The sequence below is a fragment of the Carlito syrichta genome, unplaced genomic scaffold (assembly GCF_000164805.1).
Source record: "Carlito syrichta isolate Samal-C Ts95f unplaced genomic scaffold, Tarsius_syrichta-2.0.1 Scaffold316508, whole genome shotgun sequence".
In the NCBI taxonomy this organism is placed as follows: Eukaryota; Metazoa; Chordata; class Mammalia; order Primates; family Tarsiidae; genus Carlito; species Carlito syrichta.
The window spans coordinates 183,550-207,164 of NW_007260604.1; the positions used below are offsets into that span (position 1 = coordinate 183,550).

General features: G+C 44.0%; 1 protein-coding gene across 1 annotated transcript in view; it reads left to right on the top strand.

The window, feature by feature from the left end:
- STON2 (stonin 2) overlaps positions 1–23,615 on the top strand; it is a 151,722-nt gene that overhangs the window by 123,499 nt on the left and 4,608 nt on the right. Inside the window, exon 4 of the mRNA XM_008074618.2 lies at positions 16,490–18,328. Coding sequence (XP_008072809.1) covers positions 16,490–18,328 — 1,839 coding nt within the window. The remainder of the gene's footprint in view (positions 1–16,489; positions 18,329–23,615) is intronic.

The window sequence follows — 23,615 nt, forward strand, 5'->3', positions numbered from 1 at the left end:
AGGCTGCGGTGGCAGGGAGCGTGCCACTGCACTCCAGTCTGGGCAATGGAGTGAAACTCCAACTCGAAAAAAAAAAAAAAAAAAGGGATAGCATAGAAATTCCTTTGCTATATGTCCATACTCTTGAATGTCTTTTTTTTTTGAGTTGGTGTCTCACTCTGGTGCCCAGGCTAGAGTGCATTGGCACAATCACGGCTCACCACAGCCTTGACCTCCTGGGCTCAGGTGATCCTCTCTCCTCAACCTCCTGAGTAGCTGTGACTACAGGTGTGTGCCACCTAATCCGGCTAATGCTTTTTTTTTTTTTCCTTGTAGAGACAGGATCTCGCTATGTTGCATAGGCTGGTCTCAAATTTTTGGCCTCAAGAAATCTTCCTACCTTGGCCTCCCAAAGTGCTGGGATTACAGGTGTGAGCCACAGTGCATGGACAAAAAATAAGTGGAAGTCTTTAAGAAAGCAGGTCTGTGTTTTCTGTTGTGCATCCTGCCCTAAAATGTAACCAAGGTTCTTGCTTGGAGATGGGCAGACAATTCCACCTCTATATCCTTTGCTAGACTTCTCTCATATTTGCAGAGAAGAGGAAGCAACAAGTAAATGCTTGTAAACACATGTGCCATCTGCTGCGTGTCTCACTGCAGGGTTCAAGCCCATCCTTAGGAAATGTCCTCAGTGTAGGACACAAAAGTTTCTATTTTGAAAGAGCGGAAGGCGACATGTTTGTCAGTATTTCATGGTGTGTCACAGCCGGGCAAGAAGCTTTAGATTTGAAAATAGAAGTCCTAATCCCATTACCTCATCTGTGTCTATTAAAGCCCCTGACTTTAAATGTCAACAGGAATCAAATTTACTGCATGAAACAAATCATCAGCATTGATCATCCTTTATCTAGTACCCCGTTTTTGCTTTATATTTCACATCTCCTGTGTGCCCCTCTAAGGCGGTCGAACATCACATAGATGAACTGAAATGTAGTCTCTTTTATTTTTTTATTTATTTTTATTTTACCAGGAGAGATTTTTTTTTCCTTTTAATTTTTAATTTAGTCTCTTTTAATACTCTGCCTTCCAAACTCTTTCAGCATACTCGGTGCTCATACTAGCAACTCGATCAGAAACTGCCAGCAACTACTTGCACTTACTGTCCTCTACACTGCCTGTTGTGAATATTGTCCTATGAAAATTCTCATCCCAGAGTACTAAACAACAAATGTAGGCCCTGAAACTGCATATGCAGAATAATCCCCATGTTATAGAGCCATGTATATGTACTCACGATGTGAGACAGCTCAAAGAAAACACACTGTCATGGTGACATCAGTCATCTGTGGTGGCAACAGAATTTAGGTGTTTTTCATTGTCTGTGTATCTGTGTATCCAAATTTTCTAACATACAGCTTCTTTTTAAAAACTGTCAAGAAGTGTAATCTTCTTGATATTTATAGAAACAAACTTATTTATTTTAGAGCTTGGGACCGGGCACAGTGACTCACGCCTATACTCTCAGCACTTTGGGAGACTGAGATGGGAGGATTGCTTGAGCCCAGGAGTTGAAGACCAGCCTGAGCAACATAGCAACACCTCATCTCTACAAAAAAGAAAAAAATTAGCCCGGTGTGGTGATGCATGCTTGTAGTCCCAGCTACTCAGGAGTTTGAGGCAGAAGGATTGCCTGAGACCAGGAGGTCGAGACTGCATTGAGCTGAGATCATACCATTGCACTCCAGCCTGCACAACAGAGGGAGCCCCCGACTCAAAGAAAAACAAAAACTACTTGGTAACTGGAACATCTATAAAACGAGTTTGCCTTGTCTGCCCTGGATTCAGCTTTTCTCAAATCCTGAGTCATCCCCATCTGAAGCAAAGAATACTTCACCCTATGGGCCTAGGAATGGTGGGGACAAGTTGATTAAGTGGCATTTGTAAAGGTGTGAGAGTGTTCTTACCTTTCCACTTTCCCCGATTCTTTGGTTACTTGATTTAATTTCCTTTCTCGGAAACTCTTATGGTGTCTAGAAGACTGCTGAAAAGGCCATGGGCTGAGCTCAGTGTCTCAGCCTATAATTCCAGCACTTTGGGAGGCCAAGGCGAGTGAATTGCCTGAGCCTGTGGGTTCGAGACCAGCCCGGGCAACTTGGCAACCCCTTGTCTCTACAATGAATCAAAAATTAGCCAGGCATGGTAGCATGCACCTGTAGTTCCAGCTACATGGCAGACTAAGGCAGAAGGATCGCTGGAGCCCAGCAGATCGAGGCTGGGGTGGCCGTGAGTGTGCCATTGCACTCCAGCCTGGGTGACAGAATGAGACTCCATCTCCAAAAAAAAAAATGAAAAGAAAGGCCATGACTTCTTTCATCTGGTATGTAACCAAGTCCTTCAACACAGATCCGTAGTTGGTATAGACACTTTTTGGTTTAATATATCTGTAAATACATTTCCACAAAATATTCTAGAAGTATTTCTGCATATTTATGGGCTCCTGACTCTAAAATGCAGTAACTGCCCACCTGACACCCACATAAGCAACGTGAAGAGTGTAGGATCCATGTGGATCCTAAAACTACGTTGATATCTTAAACAGTGGTTGAGCACTTTTGAATGTTTATAATCATGTGCACATGTGTCATTTCATATTTGCTTCCAAACAACCCTGTAGACTAGAACAGGGATTATGATTATTTCACGTTCCAGTAAGGAAATGGCACAAAGAGACTTGCTGAAGTCCTCGGTTTGAGGGAGAGCCAGGTCTAGAAATCAGACCCTCTGCTCCACGGCTTTATCGAAGGCCTCTCAATGCCAAATGTGTCTTTCTAAGATCTTTCCCAAGGGTACATGAACTCTAAGGGATCATCATGATAATAACAATATCAAATATATAATGTTTAATGTTTACTATATATGAGGAGGACCCCAAAAAACCCAAAATTTATTTTTTAAAAAGTGTATTCTTACATGTTTAAACTTCAGTCACCATCAAAGTACTCTCCATGTGATACAGTGCACCCATCAAGATTCTTTTCCCACTGCTTAAAACAGTTTTTGAACTCATCAATTTGATGCCTTTTAGTGCTTCTGCTGTTTTTTATTTCACCACTTCCATATCAGCAAAATGTTTCCCTTTGAGGAATTTTTTCATACAGAGAAACAAAAAAAAGGTTGCTTGGGTGAGATCAGGTGAGTAGGGAAGTGTGGTGTGGGCATGTGCGCTTGTAAATCACCCATCATGAAATGGGCAAACACACTGAAAGAATCTCCAAAAAAATTCACTGAAACTAAACTTAGCCTCTCACAACAACATTAGCTGGTACACTGCTGCTGATAGGTTCCTAGAACACGTCTTAGAACCTAGCAGGGGAAGCCTATACTACAAGGGGCCTGCCCTCCAAAAAAGAATTCCATTTTTTTTGGTCCCCCCTTTGTGTATTTCATATATATTAACTCAGTCCACAGTAACTTAAGAGATAAGTACTATGATTATCTCAATAGGCCTTAACTGAGGGAATGGAGTTCTGGTATGTATAAGTAACTTATCCAAGGTCATAGTGCAAGTAGAGTAGCCAAAATATGAACCAGCATGGAGCCACAGTCCACAGTCTTGACTACTTGACAGTGTGGTAAGTCCTATCTGCTTCCCACCTGTACAGGCCTAGGCTGACCCAGACCAAAGATGGGCATTCTTCTGACAAGCATCCTAAAACTCCTTCCCTCCAACTTAGAGCTTGAAGTATGTGTCTTATATACTTAAGCAATAAGAATACTGTTTCTATCACCTTGCTGAAAGAGTGAGAGAGAATAGAGAGGAGTAATAAAACTGGAATATTTTCACTCAATAGTCAGACAAGCTTGGAAGACTCTAGGAATTTATATCTGCCATGGCTCCCACAAGTATCTTTTCATCTATCTCTTGCCTGGCTGCTGAGGAGCTTGGATTGCAAGTAATAGAAACCAACTTTACTAACTAAGCAAAGTAAATTAATTCTGAGGATACAGTGGCTTACAGAATCAAAAGCGGACCACTCAGGCTTTAGCAAGTTGGTGTATCAGCTGTGTTGCAAACCACTCCAACATTTAGTGGCTCAAAAAAGCAGCCGTTTGTCTAGCTCATGATTTTGCAAGTCAGCAATCTGGGTAGGGCTTGAGCATTTCCTAGTCTGTGCCAGGCTCAGCTGATCTGAGGTGTACTCTTCGCTTGGTCTGCACTCAGTTGCCTGGTTGGCCACTGTGTCTTGATTCTCCTCCATGTGGTCACTCATCCCCTGGAAGGCTCACATAATGGTCTTGGAGTTCCAAGTGCAGCAAAAGAGAGCAAGCTTCAGTGCATGTGTACTTTTCTAGCCTGTGTGGAATGTTTGATTTGATCTTGACTAACACAAATCACATGGACAAGCTCAGAGTCAAAGTGAGAGGGGACTACCCAAGAGTATGGATAGAGAAAGGAAGAATCTGTGGCCATTTTTGCCATCTCCCAAAGATGGTCAGGAACCTTGGCAGCTCTGAGACCAGCAAGAACTAAGGTGCCGGCTATTTAGGGTGCTTCTGTCTAAATAACTTAGTCCCACCATTTTCCTGCCCTTTAATCAGTTCTTTCAAGATTTTCAGGCCAGGCTTGGTGGCGCAGCCTGGAATCCCAGCACTTTGGGAGGCCGAGGCGAGTGAATTGCCTGAGCCCCCGGGTTCAAGACGCACCCGGGCAACTTGGCGAGACCTCGTCTCTACAATAAATCTTAAAAAAATTAGCCGGGCATGGTAATGTGTGCTACCAAGCAAGTAGCTGTAGTTCTGGCTACTTGGAAGGCTGAGGTGGAAAGATCGCCAGAGCCCAGCAGGTCGAGGCTGCGGTGGCCCGGAGCACTCTAGTCTGGGCGACAGAGTGAGACTCCAACTCAAAAAAAAAAAAAAAGATTTCCAAAGAGAATCTGACTTTGCTTGAATCATCTGCATCACAAATGACCTTGAGTGGCAATTCATGACGACTTGAATAAGAGGGGAAAAGACCCCCAAAAGACAATCATGAAGTTGTTACCCAAAATAGGAGGGAGGGATGCAGAGAAGACAATATAATATTCTTTCTCTCTATATTGTTTACTATTTTGACTTTGTCCCTCCCCTCTGAACCACATGGGGTGGCTTTTCCTGTAAGACTTTATTGAAAACAAAAGTAACAATCTCAACCTGTTACTTGAACAACAAATTTTAAGCATTTAACTCAAAAGTTACTTGGTATAAAGCTAATGATGACCCTGGCATGGGAAAGATCTTGCAGACATCTCCTTTTTCTGTCATCTCCTTGTTATGTGTTTATTGGGCACCAAGTATATAGCCAACAAAGGGACATGGAAGGACTGGTAATCTGATGTGAGGCCACATGATTCTTGGTGCTGGCAGCAACTCCAGTGGTTGGTTGTTTACATCAGTTTTATACTTTCTGCAGGATTGGAAGACTTGTTTTAAAACTTTCTAGAAAGCAAGAAGGGGTGGTGGTGAAGTCAACGTTTAGCTGAGTCCGGGCAACAGATTAAACTTGAGATAGGCCGTTAATATTGTCATCAGGAAGCTAGAACATCTAAGAGTGAATTATTGCCCAAATAATAGAAGGGTTTAAGGGACTAATAATAATAGATCCTTCATATTTGCCAAAATACCCAAATACCTTTCCCTTTGGACTCACAAGCCATTTTTTCTGGTTATAATAACCTGCTCTTACAAAGGACAGGGAGGAGAGGGTGGTGTGTGTGTGTGTGTGTGTGTACCCATACTAATTACTTGAAACATGCTTAGTGCACTAAACATTTTTTCCAAATGTTTGCTCATGTTTCTCCAAAGGCTTAATCATGAACCTCTATCATATGTATATGTGTTTATAAATACATTATAGCATTAATTTATTTATAAGTTGTAAATATTCCAGATGCTTTAGTTAATTTTTTTTTTTTTGAATTGGAGTCTCACTCAGTCGCCCAGACTGGAGTGCAGTGGCACACTCCCAGCCACCGCAGCCTCGATCTGCTGGGCTCCAGTGATCCTTCGGCCTCAGCCTTCCAAGTGGCTGGAACTATAGGCGGGCACTACCACGCCTGGCTAATTTTTTTGATTTATTGTAGAGATGAAGTCTCGCCAAGTTGCCCGGGCTGTTCTTGAACCCGCGGGCTCAGGCAGTCTACTCACCTTGGCCTCCCAAAGCGTGGGATTACAGGCTGAGGCACCGAGCCCAGCCTAGTTAATGTTTTTATAACATATAATAAACAAAAAGTAGAAATGTTTAAAAGATGGGCTTAAAAGTGAACAAAAATAGAAAGTGTAAAATATTTTCTTTCCACGCCCCAGTGGATCATCCTGAATACCTGCTTAGGTGCGCTCTTTCTTCCCCTTTGGGGACTGCTTGTCTAGACTACTAACACATCTTATACCTGCCCAACAATTGCAAGGACAGTTCTTAGTTCTGGAGAGATAACAGAAAATGGAACATTCTGTCTCTATTAAAGTGTACTCATGATTTAATACTTTCTTTATGAAGTGGATTCTTGTACTTTTCTTATGTTCACTGTGGCCTTGTGAATGTATGAGTCTGTATACCTGAAATACAGACTTTCATATCCCTTGTAATTCTTAAGCCTTTGAGGGCTTTTCTCTACAATAATGATGGAAAGTTTTGGATTCATGGAATCATAGCCTGAACTAAACATTCTTCTCTTTCTCCCTTTCCCTTTCTTGATTCTTCCTCCTTCCTTTCTGTCTTTTACCACACTGATAATGATATAACTTCAAAGGCATTCTTCCTCCCCACTTCCTCCTATCCTATTTTTTGCTTCCTTAAGAATTCTAGGGAAACAAAGAGAATTCTGAAATGATAATAATATACACATTTTTTCTTCTTGTGATATTTAATATTTATTGAGCCATGGGCCAGGCACTGTTAAATTCAATGTCTTGCCAGGCTCGGTGGCTCAGCCTGTAATCTTGCACCTTTGGGAGGCTGAAGTGAGTGGATTGCCTGAGCCCGCGGGTTCGAGACCCGCCTGGGCAACTTGGCGAGACTTCATCTCTACAATCAATCAAAAAATGAGCCGGGCGTGATAGCGCACGCCTGTAGTTCCGGCTACTTGAAAGGCTGAGGCAGAAGGATCGCTGGAGCCCAGCAGGTCGAGGCTGCGGTGGCCGGGAGCGGCCACTGCACTCCAGTCTGGGCGACAGAGTGAGACTCCAACTCAAAAAAAAAATTCAATGTCCATTAGTGATCTTATTTACCCTCACAACAACCCTTGAAGTAAGTACTGTTATTATTCCCCTTAAGAGTGAGACATCCTGAAGTTTAGAGAAGTAACATGCCCAGGAGCTCACAGTGTTCATGTGGCAGGGCCAGGTCAGTCAGACTCCTAGCCTAAGCTCTACTGCCTGCAATAGCACAAAACAGGCAGGAAAAATGAGCGTGGGGCCAGAAACTCAATCCAGCAGAGTCCAAGCCAGCCAGCTTAAGCGAACTTTTCCCTCATGGCCCTGTGTCCATCCAGGAGACACTTATGTGTATGTGCTGAATGGTGTGGGTGTTGTAGCAAGTGAGGAAAAGTATTGAGTGAATGAATCATCTGGCGATAGCTTTTCACTCTGTGTCTGCCCACAGGTTATTTCATGAAGTCTTCTGAAAAAAAAAATTGTTTTAGCATTTATTGGTTTATTATCAAGGATATTGCAAAGGATACAGATGAAGAGACACATAGGGTAAGGTATAGGGGAAGGGCTGTGGAGCTCCCAGGCCCTCCCCGGACACTACCCTCCAAGAACCTCCATGTGTCCAGTTATCCAGAAGCTCCTCTTCTGAAAAATTTAAGAGGTTCAAGAATGCGACTAGATCTCTGCCTGCTCGAATGAATCTATTGTTACACTACAAATTAGTTCTTTCCCTCTTTTTCTAAGAGATTATCTTAACTTGATATGTTTATAGTTTTATAAATTGCATCTACCATGAGTCTGTAAAAATGTCTTCTTTAATCTTGATAACTAAAAGTGAGTTGGACAAGTACTGAATGAAATCAAATTACCTGCTCCGAATTCAATAGAAAAGAAGTGGCTACTGCATGCATGAGCTATTTGGTTATTTTGTTGTCATTGTCCTTATTGGAAAGTCCTCATGAAGAACAATGAAGTTTGAAGTCATCTGTAGACACCCTTTCTTTCAGCTTGCAGTCATTGTCCCTGATCTTCCTGACATTGGCTAACTGACTGTGCCTTCACCTCCACAGACTTCTTGAGTTTCTTCTAGAAACTATATTATGGCATTGCCAAGGTAAAAAAGAAAAAAGAAAGGAAGATCGTCAGACCTGGTACCAACTCAGTCTGAATGCCTGTCCTCCTCCTCCTCAGTCTACATGCACACAAGCATGTAGAATCATCTGTGAGAGCTCTCAGCTCTGTCTTTGTCCTCACCACCAACCCTCTGACCAAACTCACAGAATCGACTTTGGTGAAGCAGAAATTCCCATCACTAAGGTTCAAAATGATCAGACTTTAAGCCTAGTCTACAGTCAAATGGGACTACTGTGTATCTGTTTAAGAACTGTGAAGGGAAAGACATTGCCATGACTGCTTTTAATATGCATCCCCGTTAGGATAAGAGACTTCTGAGCAGGTGAGATTTGTGAGACCCCAAGCTCCACTCCCAGAACAAGCAGGCATGGACTTATGTCCATACAATGGAAATTGGACTTAAAATATCAAAAGCATGATGAGTATAGCTCGGCAGAGGTGTGACTGATTGGTAGGACATTAGTGCTGGTTAAAAGTAGGCCCCTGTCTGGAAGATGGAGGGAATGAGAGAGATGACTATATATAAAGCTGCTACTGAGACTCAAACCTCCAGGCTTGTTTCATTTGGCTTCTTTGATATTGTCTCTGCATCATAGCTTGGTTTTCTGTTACTCACCAACATAACTAGGAAGATAATCAAGCCCTCATCCTTGGATGCTCTGTAGTCCTTCAAAAAGCTGGTCCTTTTCTCTCTCTCCTAACTATAGCAGTTAAAAGGTGGTAAAGATGACTGGTTTCTCTCTATAGAGCCAGCCACCCCCCCACACTTCTTTTCTTTAATAAACTTTTTTAACCACTGGGGAAAAAAAGATGATAAAGATAATACAATATGTCTTGACCTTCCTTGGCAGTTCTAGGTTCTGAGAATCACCTTACAAAGCCTTGAAACCTGATTTACCTGCCCACCCAAGAGTGATGAGGCTCTTAGAGCTTGATTTTTCTGAGCAAATGTGACATCAGGTTTCAGTCCCCTCTAACTGCACTTTAGGGTTTGATGATTCAGCCTAGTCTTTCACTAAAGTCCAGGAGCTTGACTGTTCCTCCACACCTTCAGGGCTCCAGAGGTTCCTTGAGCTTACAAGGGCCCTGGGTAGTTGCTGATATTCCCACGTGGTGACCAGGTGCATAGTGAGGGAGGATGTGGAGGCACACACGAGTGAGGCTTTTGCAGCAGTGTAACAGGTAGTCCCGATGAGTCACTTGTCCTGGTAACAGTGAGAGCATGGGCACTGTAGTCCTGCCTCTGCTTCTGGGGACTTGCCCAGTGCTCCTCCAGGAAGAACTTTTTCTGGGTCCCAGTCCTGGCACCTCCTGCCTGTGCTCAAATCAGTCAGGAGGGAGACCCTTTTTTCCCTTTGCTTCCGCCATATGTTCTCCCTTACTGTAACTTCTGGACATTACTCCTCCTCCTCTTAGTTCCTGAACTGAAAGAGCCCTTTCCACTTCTTTCCATACTACAGATATTTTTGATGGGCCACTGAAGAGACCGTCACAGCCCATCTAAAAGACCTAGGCCCCAGAAACTCTCTTTGTTCGTCATACGTACAGTCAGGAGCTGCCTAACAATGTTTCAGTCAACAGCGTAGCATACATATGATGCTGGCCCCATAAGGTTATAATACTGTATTTTTCCTGTACCTTTCCTATGTTTGATTATGTTTAGATACACAAATACTTACCATTGTGTTACAGTTGCCCACAATAGTCAGTATTATTACATGTTGCACAGGTTCGTAGCCTGGAAGCTATAGGCTTTACCATATAGCCTAGGTGTGTAGCAGGCTACATCATCTAGGTTTGCCTAAGTACACTCCTTGATGTTTGCACAATGATAAAGTTACCTGATGGTGCATTTCTCAGAATGTATTTCCATCATTAAGCAATGCATGACTGCAGTAGAAAATGGGAAGGAAATGGGTACTTTTCCTATGGCAATAAAAAATAAAACACAGGTTAGAGTATTTGCAGATCACATCACTAGTTAAGTCTTTTCCAGATACCTTGATATTTAAAATGCTAGGAAATTAATTTATAAAGCAGAATGCTGGCTTTTCAATCTACCTTGGACGTCAGGATGTATCCCTGCCCTCAGGCTATGGCCTCTGCTGGGGAACGGGAGTTGGCCCTGACAGAAAACAGCAAGCTGCCCAGCCAGAGTTGGAGAATGGAGCCCTCATCTAAGACAACCTGAGAAACTGGTATCAGAAAGTCACATTAAGCCAAGGAACCAGTAAGCCAGGGCAGTAACAGTTTCATTGTTAGAGTAATAGGCCAAAAGTAGAGATCCAAAGGCCAAGTACTGGGGAAGCCACAGGAAGAGAGCAGAGCTTAGACCCAGTGAGAAAAGATTGATTCTTGGTCGCTGTGCAAGCCTGCACCCCAGCAACACACAAGAAATTAGGGATGTTCCTGGACCATTGAACACACTTAAAGTCTGAGGCTTGCTTTTCTGAGCATAAAAAGAGATGAAATGTGTTGGGTAAGCCCATCTGAATAAGCAGAGAGGCAGCTGGCAGGGCAGGCTGGACCAGTCATTTGGAAAAGGTGCTCAATACTGCCTCACAGGTCCCCTGAGTAAATAAAAACCAGAATGTAGTGTTTTGATAGAGATTTGGTTACATAGTGGTAAGCGGTAGTTTGATGAGTCGGCTTCTTCCCTCTGGGGATGTCGCTGACAAGGTAACTTTACCAGCATTGAAGCCTTCTCTCTCCTGGGCAAGGCTGAGGACAGACAGATAAACCCATCCTTCAGCTCTCCTTTTCATTATAGAGTAGTGTGATGACTAATTAGATCCCACTATATTTTATTGCAAGTTACAAGCTCTCTTGATAAGGTTGAGGTGGCTAACTCCCTTCTCTCACTGTAAATATTTACATATTAGTGTGTGACATCACCTGACCTTTTGCCCAAAGACTTCTCTGTATAAATGTGTGTTAATCCTTGCTTAATTAACTAATTTTCTCTGTTGAACAGTGCCTGTAAGTAGTTTTGTCACAATAACTCTTGCCAATCTGAAAGGTAATTGGAAAAACTAACCAGATTTTAGCATAATGAATAAGCATTATAGAAGTACTAGAGATGATAAAAGTTAAAAGCAGGACCTGGACTTTTTTTTTTTTTTTAAGGATTTTTACTTTTTATTTTTAAATTGTAATACCAGACATAACTGTGTTCGTTTTCTTTTTTAGTTATTAAACAGACTATGCAAAGGCTTAATGAAATATAGCACAAAAGACCCATAAGCATTAGTGAAATCTCTCAACTAACCAGGCACTTTATTTGTGAAAGAGCTAATTTCCTAAAACACAATTAAGTGAAAATGGAAATTGACAGAGTGGGAGTGAGGGTGGGAGTCATAGTTTTGTTAGCAGCAATCCAGATCCAAATCCTGTGACAGTTTAAAATCATTGGCCTCTGCTGGACTTGGTGGCTCAGCCTGTAATCCCAGCACTTTGGGAGGCTGAGGCGAGTGGATTGCCTGAGGCTGTGGGTTCGAGACCAGCCTGGGCAACTTGCCGAGACCTCATCTCTACAATAAAAAAAAAATTAGCCAGGCACGTAGTTCTGGCTACTTGGAAGGCTGAGGCGGAAGGATTGTCAGAGCCTAGCTGGGTGTCACTGGAGTGGTCGTGAGTATGCCACTGCACTACAGCCTGAGCAACAGAGATTTCAACTCAAAAAAAAAAATCATTGGTCTCAGTCTTCTCAGTAAAATGAAAGGGTCAAGTTTTACTATTTTTAAAATCTCTTCAAGACCTAAAATTCTATGTTTGTCTTTTCACATTACATTATACTGAGTGCCTACTGTGAATCCAGGTCTAGTTACACAGTTTGAAGTTCAGGCATACATCAGAGAGATGACAGGTTTGGTTCCAGACCACTGCAATAAAGTGAATGTTGCAGTAAAGCAAGTCACACAAATTTTTTTTATTTTCTGGTACATATAAAGGTTGTGTCTACACTGTACTGAAGTCTATGAAGTATGCAATAACATTATATCTAAAGAAACAATGTGCATACCCTAATTAAAAATACTTAATTGCTAAAAACTGCTAACGATTATCTGAGCCTTTAGCGAGTGCTAATTTTTTTGGCTGTGGAGGGTCTTGCCTCTGTGTGAACTGCAGATGGTCAGGGTGGGGGTTGCTGAAGGTTAGGCTGGCTATGGCAATTTCTTAAAATAAGACAGCAGTGAAGTTTGCCTCAACGATTGATTCTTCCTTTCAAGAAAGATTTCTCTGTATCATGGAATTTGATCACATTTTGCCCACAGTAGAATTTACTAAGTTTATTGTCATGCTTTAAATCCTTTGTTGCCATTTCAACAATGTTCACGGCATCTTTGCCAGGAGTAGATTCCACCTCAAGAAACCACTTTCTTTGTTCATCGACAAGAAGCAACTCCTAGCCGGGCTCAGTGGCTCAGCCTGTAATCCCACGCCTTTGGGAGGCTGCGTGAGTGGATTGCCTGAGCCCGTGGGTTCGAGACCCACCTGGGCAACTTGGCAAGACCTCATCTATAGAATAAATAAAAAATTAGCCGGATTTGGTAGCACACGCCTGTAGTTCCAGCTACCTGGAAGGCTGAGGTGGAAGGATCACCGGAGCCCAGCAGGTGGAGGCTGCGGTGGCCGGGAGCAGCCACTGCACTCCAGTCTGGGCAACAGAGTGAGTCTCCAACTCCAAAAAAAAAAAAAAAAAAAAAAAGGCAACTTCTCATCTTTTCAAGTTTTATCATGAAATTGCAGCAGTTCAGTCACATCTTCAGGCTCTACTTCCAATTCTAGTTCTCTTGCTGTTTGCACCACATCTGCAGTGACTTCCTCCACTAAAGTCTTGAACCTCTCTACGTCATACAAGAGGGCCAGAATAAGTTCTTTCAAAATCCTGTTAATGTCGAATTTTTGTCCTCCCAGGTATCACAAATGTTTTTAATGGCATCTAGAATGGTTTTCTTTTCTTTTTTTTGAGTTGGAGTCTCACTCTGTCGCGCAGACTGGAGTGCAGTGGGATGCTCCCGGCCACCGCAGCCTCAATCTCCTGGGCTCCGGCGATCCTTCCGCCTCAGCCTACCAAGTAGCCGGAACTACAGGTGCACACTACCATGCCCGGCTAATTTTTTTGATTTATTGTACCGACGAGGTCTCGCCAAGTTGCCTGGGTGGGTCTTGAACCCACAGGCTCAGGCAATCCACTATCTCAGCCTCCCAAAGTGCTGGGATTACAGGCTGAGCCACCGAGCCCTGCTGAAATGTATTGTATTTCTTTAAAAATCTGACCCGCCTGGGCAACTGGTGAGACCTCATCTCTACAATAAATCAAAAAATTAGCTGGGCATGGTAGCGCGCGCCTGTAATTCCGGCTACTTGGAAGGCTGAGGCGAAAGGGTCACCGGAGCCCAGTAGGTCGAGGCTGCGGTGGCCGGGAGCAGCCACTGCACTCCAGTCTGGGCAACAGAGTGAGACCCCAACTCAAAAAAAATAAATAAGACACTCATGTAAACTGCATTTATGAATCTAATGCTTCAAAACTGTTGAGGACTTGATGTGATTTAAAATAACTTGGTTCAAAAAGGAACTTATTGTAAGAAAATGATCTTCAGTAGAGACAGAGGCCTTTTGTCCCCCTTCTTTTTTGGCTTAGGAGGGGATAAGAAGTGCTCTTTTGGGGACAAGATCTTCAGCAGAAGGGAATCCTTTGGCAGCAAGTATAAACAGCTTTGGCAGAAAGCCATCCTCCAGAGGAAAAGGACTTTAGCAATTGCGGCTCACCATACCCTCAAACTCCCAGGCTCAGGCTATCCTTCCGCTCAGCCTCCTGAATATCTGGGACTTCAGGCATACGCCACCATGCCTGGATAATTTTTTTTCATCTTTTGTAGAGTTGAGGTCTTACTACATTGCCAGGACTGATCTTGAACTTCTGGGCTCAAGCAATCCTCCCACCTGGGCCTCACAAAGTGCTGGGATTACAGGCATGAACCATGTTCCCAGCCTTTGTTTTAAACTTGGAAGTGGTAATGAGTTCCAAAGCTAAAAGGATAACCCTGATGCAAAGGGTGAGTCATATGAGTTGTTTGGGTGGAAGCACTGCATTGCAAAAGTGTTCTGAGCTGCCTCATTAGAAGCGGATGAGATTCAAGACTCACCCCTTTCCTGGTTTTGAGGGAAGATTAACTACTGTTCCAAGGAAATAACTACATTTTTCTCAGGGCCACAGTGCTCTCTTTAGCCATCCGTCTACAAAAATGGATTTGTGCTTAATTTGAGGAGCTTCTCATCTTTAATTGTAAAATGCTTCGAAATCCTTTGGCAGTGATGCATATATAGCTTTTTGCTCATCATATTTCTGGGATGGATGTACATACGTGGGCATGCATACTCATGTGTTTAGCCTCCATTTTCAAACTGCCGTTTTCAGTTGAGGGAATTGCTTGTGTTTGAATTAATTACTTGGAAAGATGAATGACGAGCCAGCATCCCATCCGTGTGTAATTACATGTGCAGTCGCGTGTGGTATTCTGCTTTGGTGTGGCAGGTTGTGATTGCGTGAAGGCTTAGCGAGGCGGTCAGAAGTCTCAGTCACTTGAGAATCCATTTCCCTTCGATTCCAAGTGACTGACATAGACACAGCAGGTGGGACAGTGGCAGAGATCCCCATACACATTCCTCCAGAGGAATATAGAGGATGCAAGGGCTGCTCCAGAAACAGAGTTTATTTTCTCATGTATTCAATCATCAAACCTTGCTGAGTACCTCCTATAGGCTACACATTTGTTGTCTGTGCTGTTCCCTCATCAGAATTCGTTCCTCCTTACTGAGGGCTTCATGTCCCCCTCCCTTCCTACTGCCCGAACAGACACCCAGGGTCACTGGACCGCTGAAAATGTTTGAATCTTTCTCCTCAAATCTTGAATCCTAGGCAACCCCCTAGGGTCCCCTCCCAGTGGGAGATTTTCTGTCCTCTTAATAAATCCTGCTTTCTAAAACAAAAAACAAAACTCAAGTCCTGTATCTCCTTCCTCGGAGGCCCTGTTAGAGTAGAGGCCCTGTTTATTTGTGGTAACCTTTTTATCATAAAATAAGTAAACCTCAAGATGGAAAAGTATTTCGGAGGAAAAAAGATGATTTCCTGAGCATCTTCTCATGTTACTGTGCTTGTAAGCATTTTCATGGCTGGGTATCATTCTGTTGTGAGCTTCAGTTTCATAACATATGCCCAACTGCTAGATGTTTAGAATCCTTCCTTTTACTTTTTCTCTACTACAAATAATGCTAAAATGGACATCTCCAATTTTCAAATTTGATTCACAATTTTGATTTACTTCCTTAGGGTAGAATTATTAAGTCATTGTTCATGAACATGTGTAAGACCTTTACTGTAAATAGCCAGCCCTCTTTTCAGAGCATTTGTAAATGCTTCTGTCTCATTAAGGATATGTTTAGTGTTCATATCATAGCACCCTTGCCCTCACTGAGCACTGAAAGCTTTTAAAATCTTCACTGATTTTTTTTTAATTTTCTTTTTAAAATTACTAGTGAGATTGGACATTTTTCATACGTTTATTAGGCATATTTGGTTTCTTTTTTATCAGTTCATCTTCTTTGTTCATATTTTTAGGGAAATTTTGGGGTATTATTTACTTGTGCAAACTTATTAGTATTAAGACTATGAACCCTTTGTCTTTAATATTTATTGATCATGTTTGGGCTAAAATATGATCCAAGTATATTATCTGCAATCGTAGTATCACTTACAGAAGATAATTTTTTTCAATAAGATCAGCTTATATCATTTCGTATAGGAGGTGGCTTTCAATGTTTAAAAATTAAGAATACATACCTTAGAGATAAGTACAGAAAACATCTCTTCCAGAAACTTCCATAAAATGGAGAGTTTATTGAGTCAAATTGCAAGTAAGACCTCAGTATTTACTACCAGTTGGTGCTTCTGTGTTGATGCAGCCACCGTCTTATTACCACACTTAATGCAATGGCCCCTCTCGTGTGCTCATTACAAAAACATGAGATCTGTGCCCAGACTAAGCATTTGAGACAGGTCATGAGCTGCTGTGGAATTCACTGGATTCCAGATAAAATTCCAGTCATTCCTCATCCCCATTCTTCAGTTTCCCTTGCCTCTAGACCCCTAAACGGCAACCCCTCAACATGTTCTCCTTTTCTTTTTTAGACAGTTCTTCGTCACCCCAGGAGGATGAGGAGGTGGAGACGGAGGCTGGCAGCTGGCAGGCCAGCAGTCCTGCCATGAACGGGCGCCCTGCCACTCCGGCGACCTCTGCTCGTTTCCCCAGCTGGGTCACTTTTGATGACAATGAGGTCAGCTGCCCTTTGCCACCAGTCACCTCTCGTCTAGAGCCGAATACACCACCTAGTACATCTGTGATCCCAGATGTACCTCCCAGCTCAGCTGGGTCATTTAAGAAGAGGGACCGTCCCAAGAGCACTTTGATGAACCTCTCCAAAGTCCAGAAGCTAGACATTTCCTCCTTGAACCGTCCGCCTTCCGTAACTGAGGCTCCACCTTGGAGGGCAACCAACCCTTTCCTGAACGAGACTCTGCAGGACGTTCAGCCCTCCCCTATCAACCCTTTCAGTGCTTTCTTTGAGGAGCAGGAGAGGCGCTCCCAAAGCAGCTCCATTCCCAGCACCACGGGCAAAAGCCAAAGAGATTCCCTCATCGTCATCTACCAGGAGGCCATCAGTTTTGATGACTCGAGCAAAAACCAGTCGCACTCCGATGCTGTTGACAAACTCAAACAGCTCCACATTGATGATCCTGATCGCTTCGGCAGCGTGACACTACCTGATGATGAACCCGTAGCCTGGGTTGAACTCGATGCTCACCCCCCTGGGTTGGCACCACCCCAGCCCAGAGATGGGTGGCCAATGATGCTGAGGATCCCCGAGAAGAAAAACATCATGTCCTCCAGGCACTGGGGCCCCATCTACATCAAACTGACAGACGGTGGCTACCTGCAGCTGTATTACGAGCAGGGCCTGGAAAAACCGTTCCGTGAGTTCAAGCTGGAGATCTGCCATGAGATTTCAGAACCCCGGCTTCAAAACTATGATGAGAACGGCCGGATCCACAGCTTGCGGATAGACCGTGTCACCTACAAGGAAAAGAAGAAATACCAGCCCAAACCCGCCGTGGCCCACATGGCAGAGAGGGAGCAAGTGATTAAGCTGGGCACCACCAATTACGAGGACTTCCTGAGCTTCATCCACGCAGTTCAGGACCGTCTCATGGATCTGCCTGTGTTGTCCATGGACTTGAGCACAGTTGGCCTGAACTACCTTGAAGAGGAGATTACCGTGGATGTCAGGGATGAGTTCTCTGGCATTGTGAGCAAAGGAGACAACCAGATTCTGCAGCACCATGTCCTGACACGCATCCACATCCTGAGTTTCCTCTCCGGGCTCGCCGAGTGCCGCTTGGGACTCAATGATGTCCTTGTCAAAGGGAACGAGATCGTCTCGCGGCAGGACATCATGCCCACCACCACCACCAAGTGGATCAAGCTCCACGAGTGCCGTTTTCACGCATGTGTGGATGAGGATGTATTCAACAGCTCGCGGGTCATTCTGTTCAACCCTTTGGACGCATGCCGCTTTGAGCTCATGCGGTTCAGGACGGTGTTTGCTGAGAAGACCTTGCCTTTCACGCTCAGGACAGCTGCAAGCATCAACGGGGCGGAAGTGGAGGTGCAGAGCTGGCTGAGGATGTCCCCCGGCTTCTCCTCCAATCGTGACCCCCTCACTCAGGTGCCCTGTGAGAATGTGATGGTCCGTTACCCTGTGCCCAGTGAGTGGGTGAAAAACTTCCGCAGGGAAAGTGTCCTAGGGGAAAAGTCTTTAAAAGCCAAAGTGAACCGGGGAGCAAGCTTTGGCTCCAGTAGTGTCTCTGGCTCTGAGCCTGTCATGAGAGTAACTCTGGGGACCGCAAAATACGAGCACGCCTTCAATGCCATTGTGTGGAGGATAAACCGATTGCCGGACAAAAACTCAGGTGGGTTGTAGTTCCTGCTCTGTGACAACCCCCACCTGGTGGTGGAAGAGCTGGATCAAAGTTCACATCCTGTGTGCAATGCTTGTTTGTGCTGTGTGATGGGAATGGTGACAGAGGGGGCGTGGGACCAGAAAAGTAAAAATCGTTGAGCAAAGCAATTAGCAAGCATAATGACCACATTTGCCTTATCTTCTCACTCCCTCCTCATCACATATCTTCCATGAAACTGTGGATTCTTTTTCTCAGCTGAGCTGCTAAGTAGCTTTCTAGGGCAGCTTCCGAGTTTGTAATCTTTGGGGACTCATTAGAATATTAGCTGTGGTGCTGGAAGTGATCCATGTCCAGATCCTGGAAGGCTGCTGGGTTCTGAGGAGGCCACTTTCTCACTCTGCCGTCGATGTGGGAAAAAGGCCAGTTTCTGGCCAGTCACATAGACAGTACCCTGAGAAGTTGATTTTATGACTCCAGCTACTGTGTGTGAGGCCCTTAAGTCAGCACATCTCCGGCTCAAGGCCTGGCTCTGGGACTGGGGCATGGGAAAGAGCAGAAGTGGCTGCTGAACTGATGAAAGACTCAGCCAGGACTTCAAATGGCCAGGTGTGGTGGTTAACACCTGTGATCCCAGCCCTTTGGGAGGCCCAGGTGGGAGGATCACTTAAGCCCTGGAGTTTGAGGCTGCAGTGAGCTGTGATCTTGCACCCTTCTCCAGCATGGGCAATAGAGTGAGAACTTGTCTCAAAATAAATAAATAAAAGGGCTATCATTCTCTCTCTCTCTCTCTCTCTCTCTCTCTCTCTCTCTCCTCTCCTCTCCTCTTCTCTCTCTCTCTCTCTCTCTCTCTCTTCCAGGTGAGATAGTTACAAGAAATGTTTGATCTGAACAAATAAAGAAGCTTCCCAGCTCTAGCTGGGCCACTCACAGCCATCGGGGATGGTGCCCAACATTATCCTTTTGTGGTTGAGTGAGCCCAGACAGCCACTGCTTTCCTCGTGGGTCCACTGAGATTCAGTGAAATGACAAAATGGGAATAGTCAAACCAACACCAATAGCCTTATTTTCTAGAGGAATTCTGGGTGACCCCTGTGGCAGGCAATGTGCCCATGACCCTGTGAGCTTCTCAATCCTTCTCTTCTTATTTAAAATCTGTTAACCAAAGTGGATACGCTAGCTGAGCAAAAAGAATAAGTTGTGGAAAAACTCTTGGTTGGAAGGACTTTCACTTACATGGCTGTCCTTTTTTCCCCCCATCTCACTATTGACTCCTAATCGTGTATTCAGAGACGGTGTGTTCCTCTCCTGCTCCAGTGTGGAGTGACTGTGTTGTAATATCTTAAACATAGTAGGATGGGATGGTGAGAGGCGTCCAATCTGGCCAGCTTCCCAGGAAGCCCAGGGCAGACATGCACCAGGACACTCTGTCCGATGCTGGGTGCAGCTTGGCAGGTGGAGGCACAATTGGACCTCTGTATTTGAGGCTGGACTTGCTTTCCTCTATTTCTAAACTGACAGGATTTTTGAGACAAAATCTTCTACTCTGTACTTGCTTATTCATGTCCCCTGAGCTCAGCGCTGTGTTCTCCTGGGGACAGCTCTGAGATTTTCCCTTCAGCCATGGGGCCCATCTGACTTGACAGAGAAGAGGAACCCTGAGTTGTCCATTGACACAGAAGCCCTTGGGCAGAGAGAACTGGGGAATTACTGGATTTTCAAGCACTAGGGGACCTTGGGGATAACTTAGTCAAACTGCTTCAATCTACAGATGAGAAATTGAGGCCTGGAAGGTGACGTGACTCATCTGAAGTCACACAGCCATATCCAGGGGTCTTTTCTCAATACCATAGGTGCTTCTTAGTAAATAAAAGCAGGTAGACACAAATATAATAATTTCCATTATGAGAACAGAGATTTGCATTTTGCCTAGCGTGTACAAACATGTCATTTGTTTCAAAGTGATTTCTCTCATATTGAAAAGTACTATAGGAGGGGTTTTTATTGTAAGTCATGAAGACTTATTGGCTACCTTAAGCAAAAAATAAAAAAAATAAGTCATTGGATGGCTATGGGGTAGCTCAGGGAACTGAAGCCATACTTGAATGAGCTGACTTAAGAAAGGATAGCACCAGAATAGCTCTGGGAACAGAAACTGATGAATGCCTCCTCAGGGTGCAGCCCGGGGACAAGTCATCACAAATTGTTTTCTGTCCTTGTGCCACTTGGTTCAAGAGTTGAGGGGAGGGCAGTGCATTCTGATTGACATGACCACCAAGACGACACGCAGCACTGGGGAAGATTATTTCACAAAAGGAGAGAAAGAAAAAGATGACTGTCAGAAGAGAGGGGGGTGGCCATAGTACAGGGAAAAGAGAAGGGCCTTCAGCAAACATCTCTCTTTTATTTTTTTATTTTTTTGAGTTGGAGTCTTACTCCATCGCCCAGGCTGGAGTGCAGTGGCACATTAATGGCCACCCCAGCGTCGACGTGCTGAGCTCAGGCGATCCTCCCGCCTCAAAAACCTTCCAAGTAGCAGGGAACTACAGGCGCACGCTACCATGCCCAGCTAATTTTTTTATTCCTTGTAGAGATGAGGTTTCACCAAGTTGCCCAGGCTGTTCTCAAACCCATGGGCTCAGGCAGTCCTGTCACCTCAGCCTTCCAAAGTGCTGGGATTATAGGCTTCAGCCACCATGCCCGGCCAACACATCTCTTAATGCTTCCCAGCAGAGGGTTCGATAGGCCCAAGACCAAGTAAACACAGTTGATCTGCTGTATCACATGTGTATTTCCAGGTTACTGAAACCTCATTTGTAGAAGATTTCTGAAATACAGTACAGTATAAGGATATTTGGGGATTTTCTTACTTGAACCCTCAACCCTCCCCATTACTGCTTTTGCTGCCATGGTTGTATGACAGTGATTTTAAGAGTGAACCCCCAAAAAGAGGCAGTTTCTACTTCTGGCCAATGGTATTGTTTCCATTCTAGCTCAGGAAATTGACAGCACCCTTTTCTGGAAACTTGGGGTGTACAGGATCTGAATTTCAGTTGGAATGGAAGTCCTAACCAGCAGCTGGTATTCACTGTGCCCAGATCCTGCCCTCCCATCCAGTGCCCCATCCAAAAAGCCAAAGACTTGATGATCATCTATGAAGAATAGCCCTTACTGAGCTCTTTTGTCTAGGTATTCAGGCAGCAAAAGATGCTTTTCTTTTGTGAAGATGCTTTTCACAGGTTGTTTTCTATAGTCCTTAACTTCCCTTACAATAAAGGAAGCGAGGCCCAGCCTCCCTCTCCACTCTCCACACACGCTCCCGCCCGCAGTGGCCCTGCAACCCAAGACCCTGGTGGGCTGGTGGTCAGACCATAGGCAGGCAGCATGGCCAGCACGTCAGCCCCCTGTGTCGCTGGCATCCCACGCCCACAGCCACAGCAGCTCATCGCAGTCCCAGCCACTGAGAGATCAGGTAGCTACCTTTGAATTCCAACACAACTGCCCGCCAGTGGGGCCCAACCCAGCCCTGCACTTGGGCAGCTCTCTCCTCAGTTTTCCAGGGACTCCTCTCACCCTCATCTCAAGAGGCAGAACAAGGCCCAGTGCTTTCACAGATCATCCACCAGGAAATGAGGCATTCTGTCCTGCAGAGGTAGCTTTCTTTGCTGGAATTCCAATTCTCATGAGACCAGGTAAAGGAAGACAATCCCAACGTAGCCTTTTATGGAAAATACAAATCTGAATTTTAATGTTGAATTTTTCTCAACTTAATCAAGGAAGAGGATATAACGTGTGGGCTTACTTAGTTCACTACCAGGACTTAAACTTACCCAGCTTTCAAAAGTGTTCTTTCCTAGCTGCCCACCACTCCTGTGCAGCTAATGGTTGACGCTGGAATCTAGGAGAGATTGTTGCTTTCAGAGTTTGTTGTGAATACACTTTGGTGGAGTGAAAGGAGGGAGTCGGTTTTATAGAAAAAAGTGATTTTTCAATATTCCAACAATGTGCAAAGCCAGGTAATTAGATTTTAAAAACAGTTGTTCAAGTTGCTATTAAATTAAGGGACGTGTCTGTGTACTTTGTAGTGATTTAATTTCATAGCAATAATTAAGAAGAATTAGGACATAGTTTGAAGTCGAGTCATAGCTGAGTCTTATTTCCAGCTCCACCACTTAATGGATGTGTGACCTCGGGCTATTTACTTAACTCTCTCAGAAAAACCCAATTTTCCTCATCTATGAAATAGGGTTATTAATATCCAGTTCCTTTAGAATGGAATGAGTGCTTTTAAGTGCTTTGCACACTATCTGGCCTGTGTAATGCCCAATAAATGATAGCTGTATAATTATATCTGTGGTACGCAATTAAAAATACTGGATGGATTCATTTTCAAGTAATGCAATTTGTACTACTATGTGTATCTTATTTAAATTCTTTTCCTAAAAAGCAGTGCAAAAATTTCACTTAATTTTCCAAGGTATTATTCTGTAGAAATTACCACTGAAAGATGTTACATTTGTGAAACAGGGCAAAGCAAATACTTATTCCGCAATGTTCTCCTTGGACAGCAGGTATGTGTGTCCTCACTCTCTGAGATTGAAGAGTCCTGCCCAGACCAGTCAAGAGCACTGGAATTATTTATTTGGGAAAACTGGGATAGTAAAGGGGCTGTTTCAGTTACATAAGTAAGTCAAAGTCATTTCACTTTGTCTATCCAAAATCATTTGCTGCATGGGCCCTCACAGCTTACTCCTTCTTCACACCTTTCACCCTGCAAATGTGGTCTTGAGGATTGGGGACCGTGAGGTTGTGACTCAGGAAAGTGATTAAGAACACTCTGGAGTCAGTCTGCTGCATTCAGTTCTTTGCTCTGCCCCTTTCTGACAATGACCATGAGCAGCTCACTTTGCCTGCCTAAGCTACAGTTTCCTCATCTATTAAATGAGGATACTATTATGACTTCAAGAGATCATAATGAAGATGCAGTAAGATAATCTGTGTGAAAGATTTAGCTTAGTGCCAGACATTGAGTGCTTAACAAAAGGTGTTTCCTGCTACTTCAGGTGAACAGTGATATTTCAGTTACTCTTTTTCCTTAAAAATCTAATAACAATTCTCAAATTAAAATCAAACCCTAATCTTGTCGTCCAAGTATAGTAGAATTACCCATAGATTTGAGGAATTAAAAGCATCAAGGGACTGTGCCCGACATTGTCCAGCCCACTTTTTCCCCCCTCTTCCCAACACCCAATCTCCCCATTTTACTGATGAAAAATTGAGGCCTGGAGAGAACAGAGGA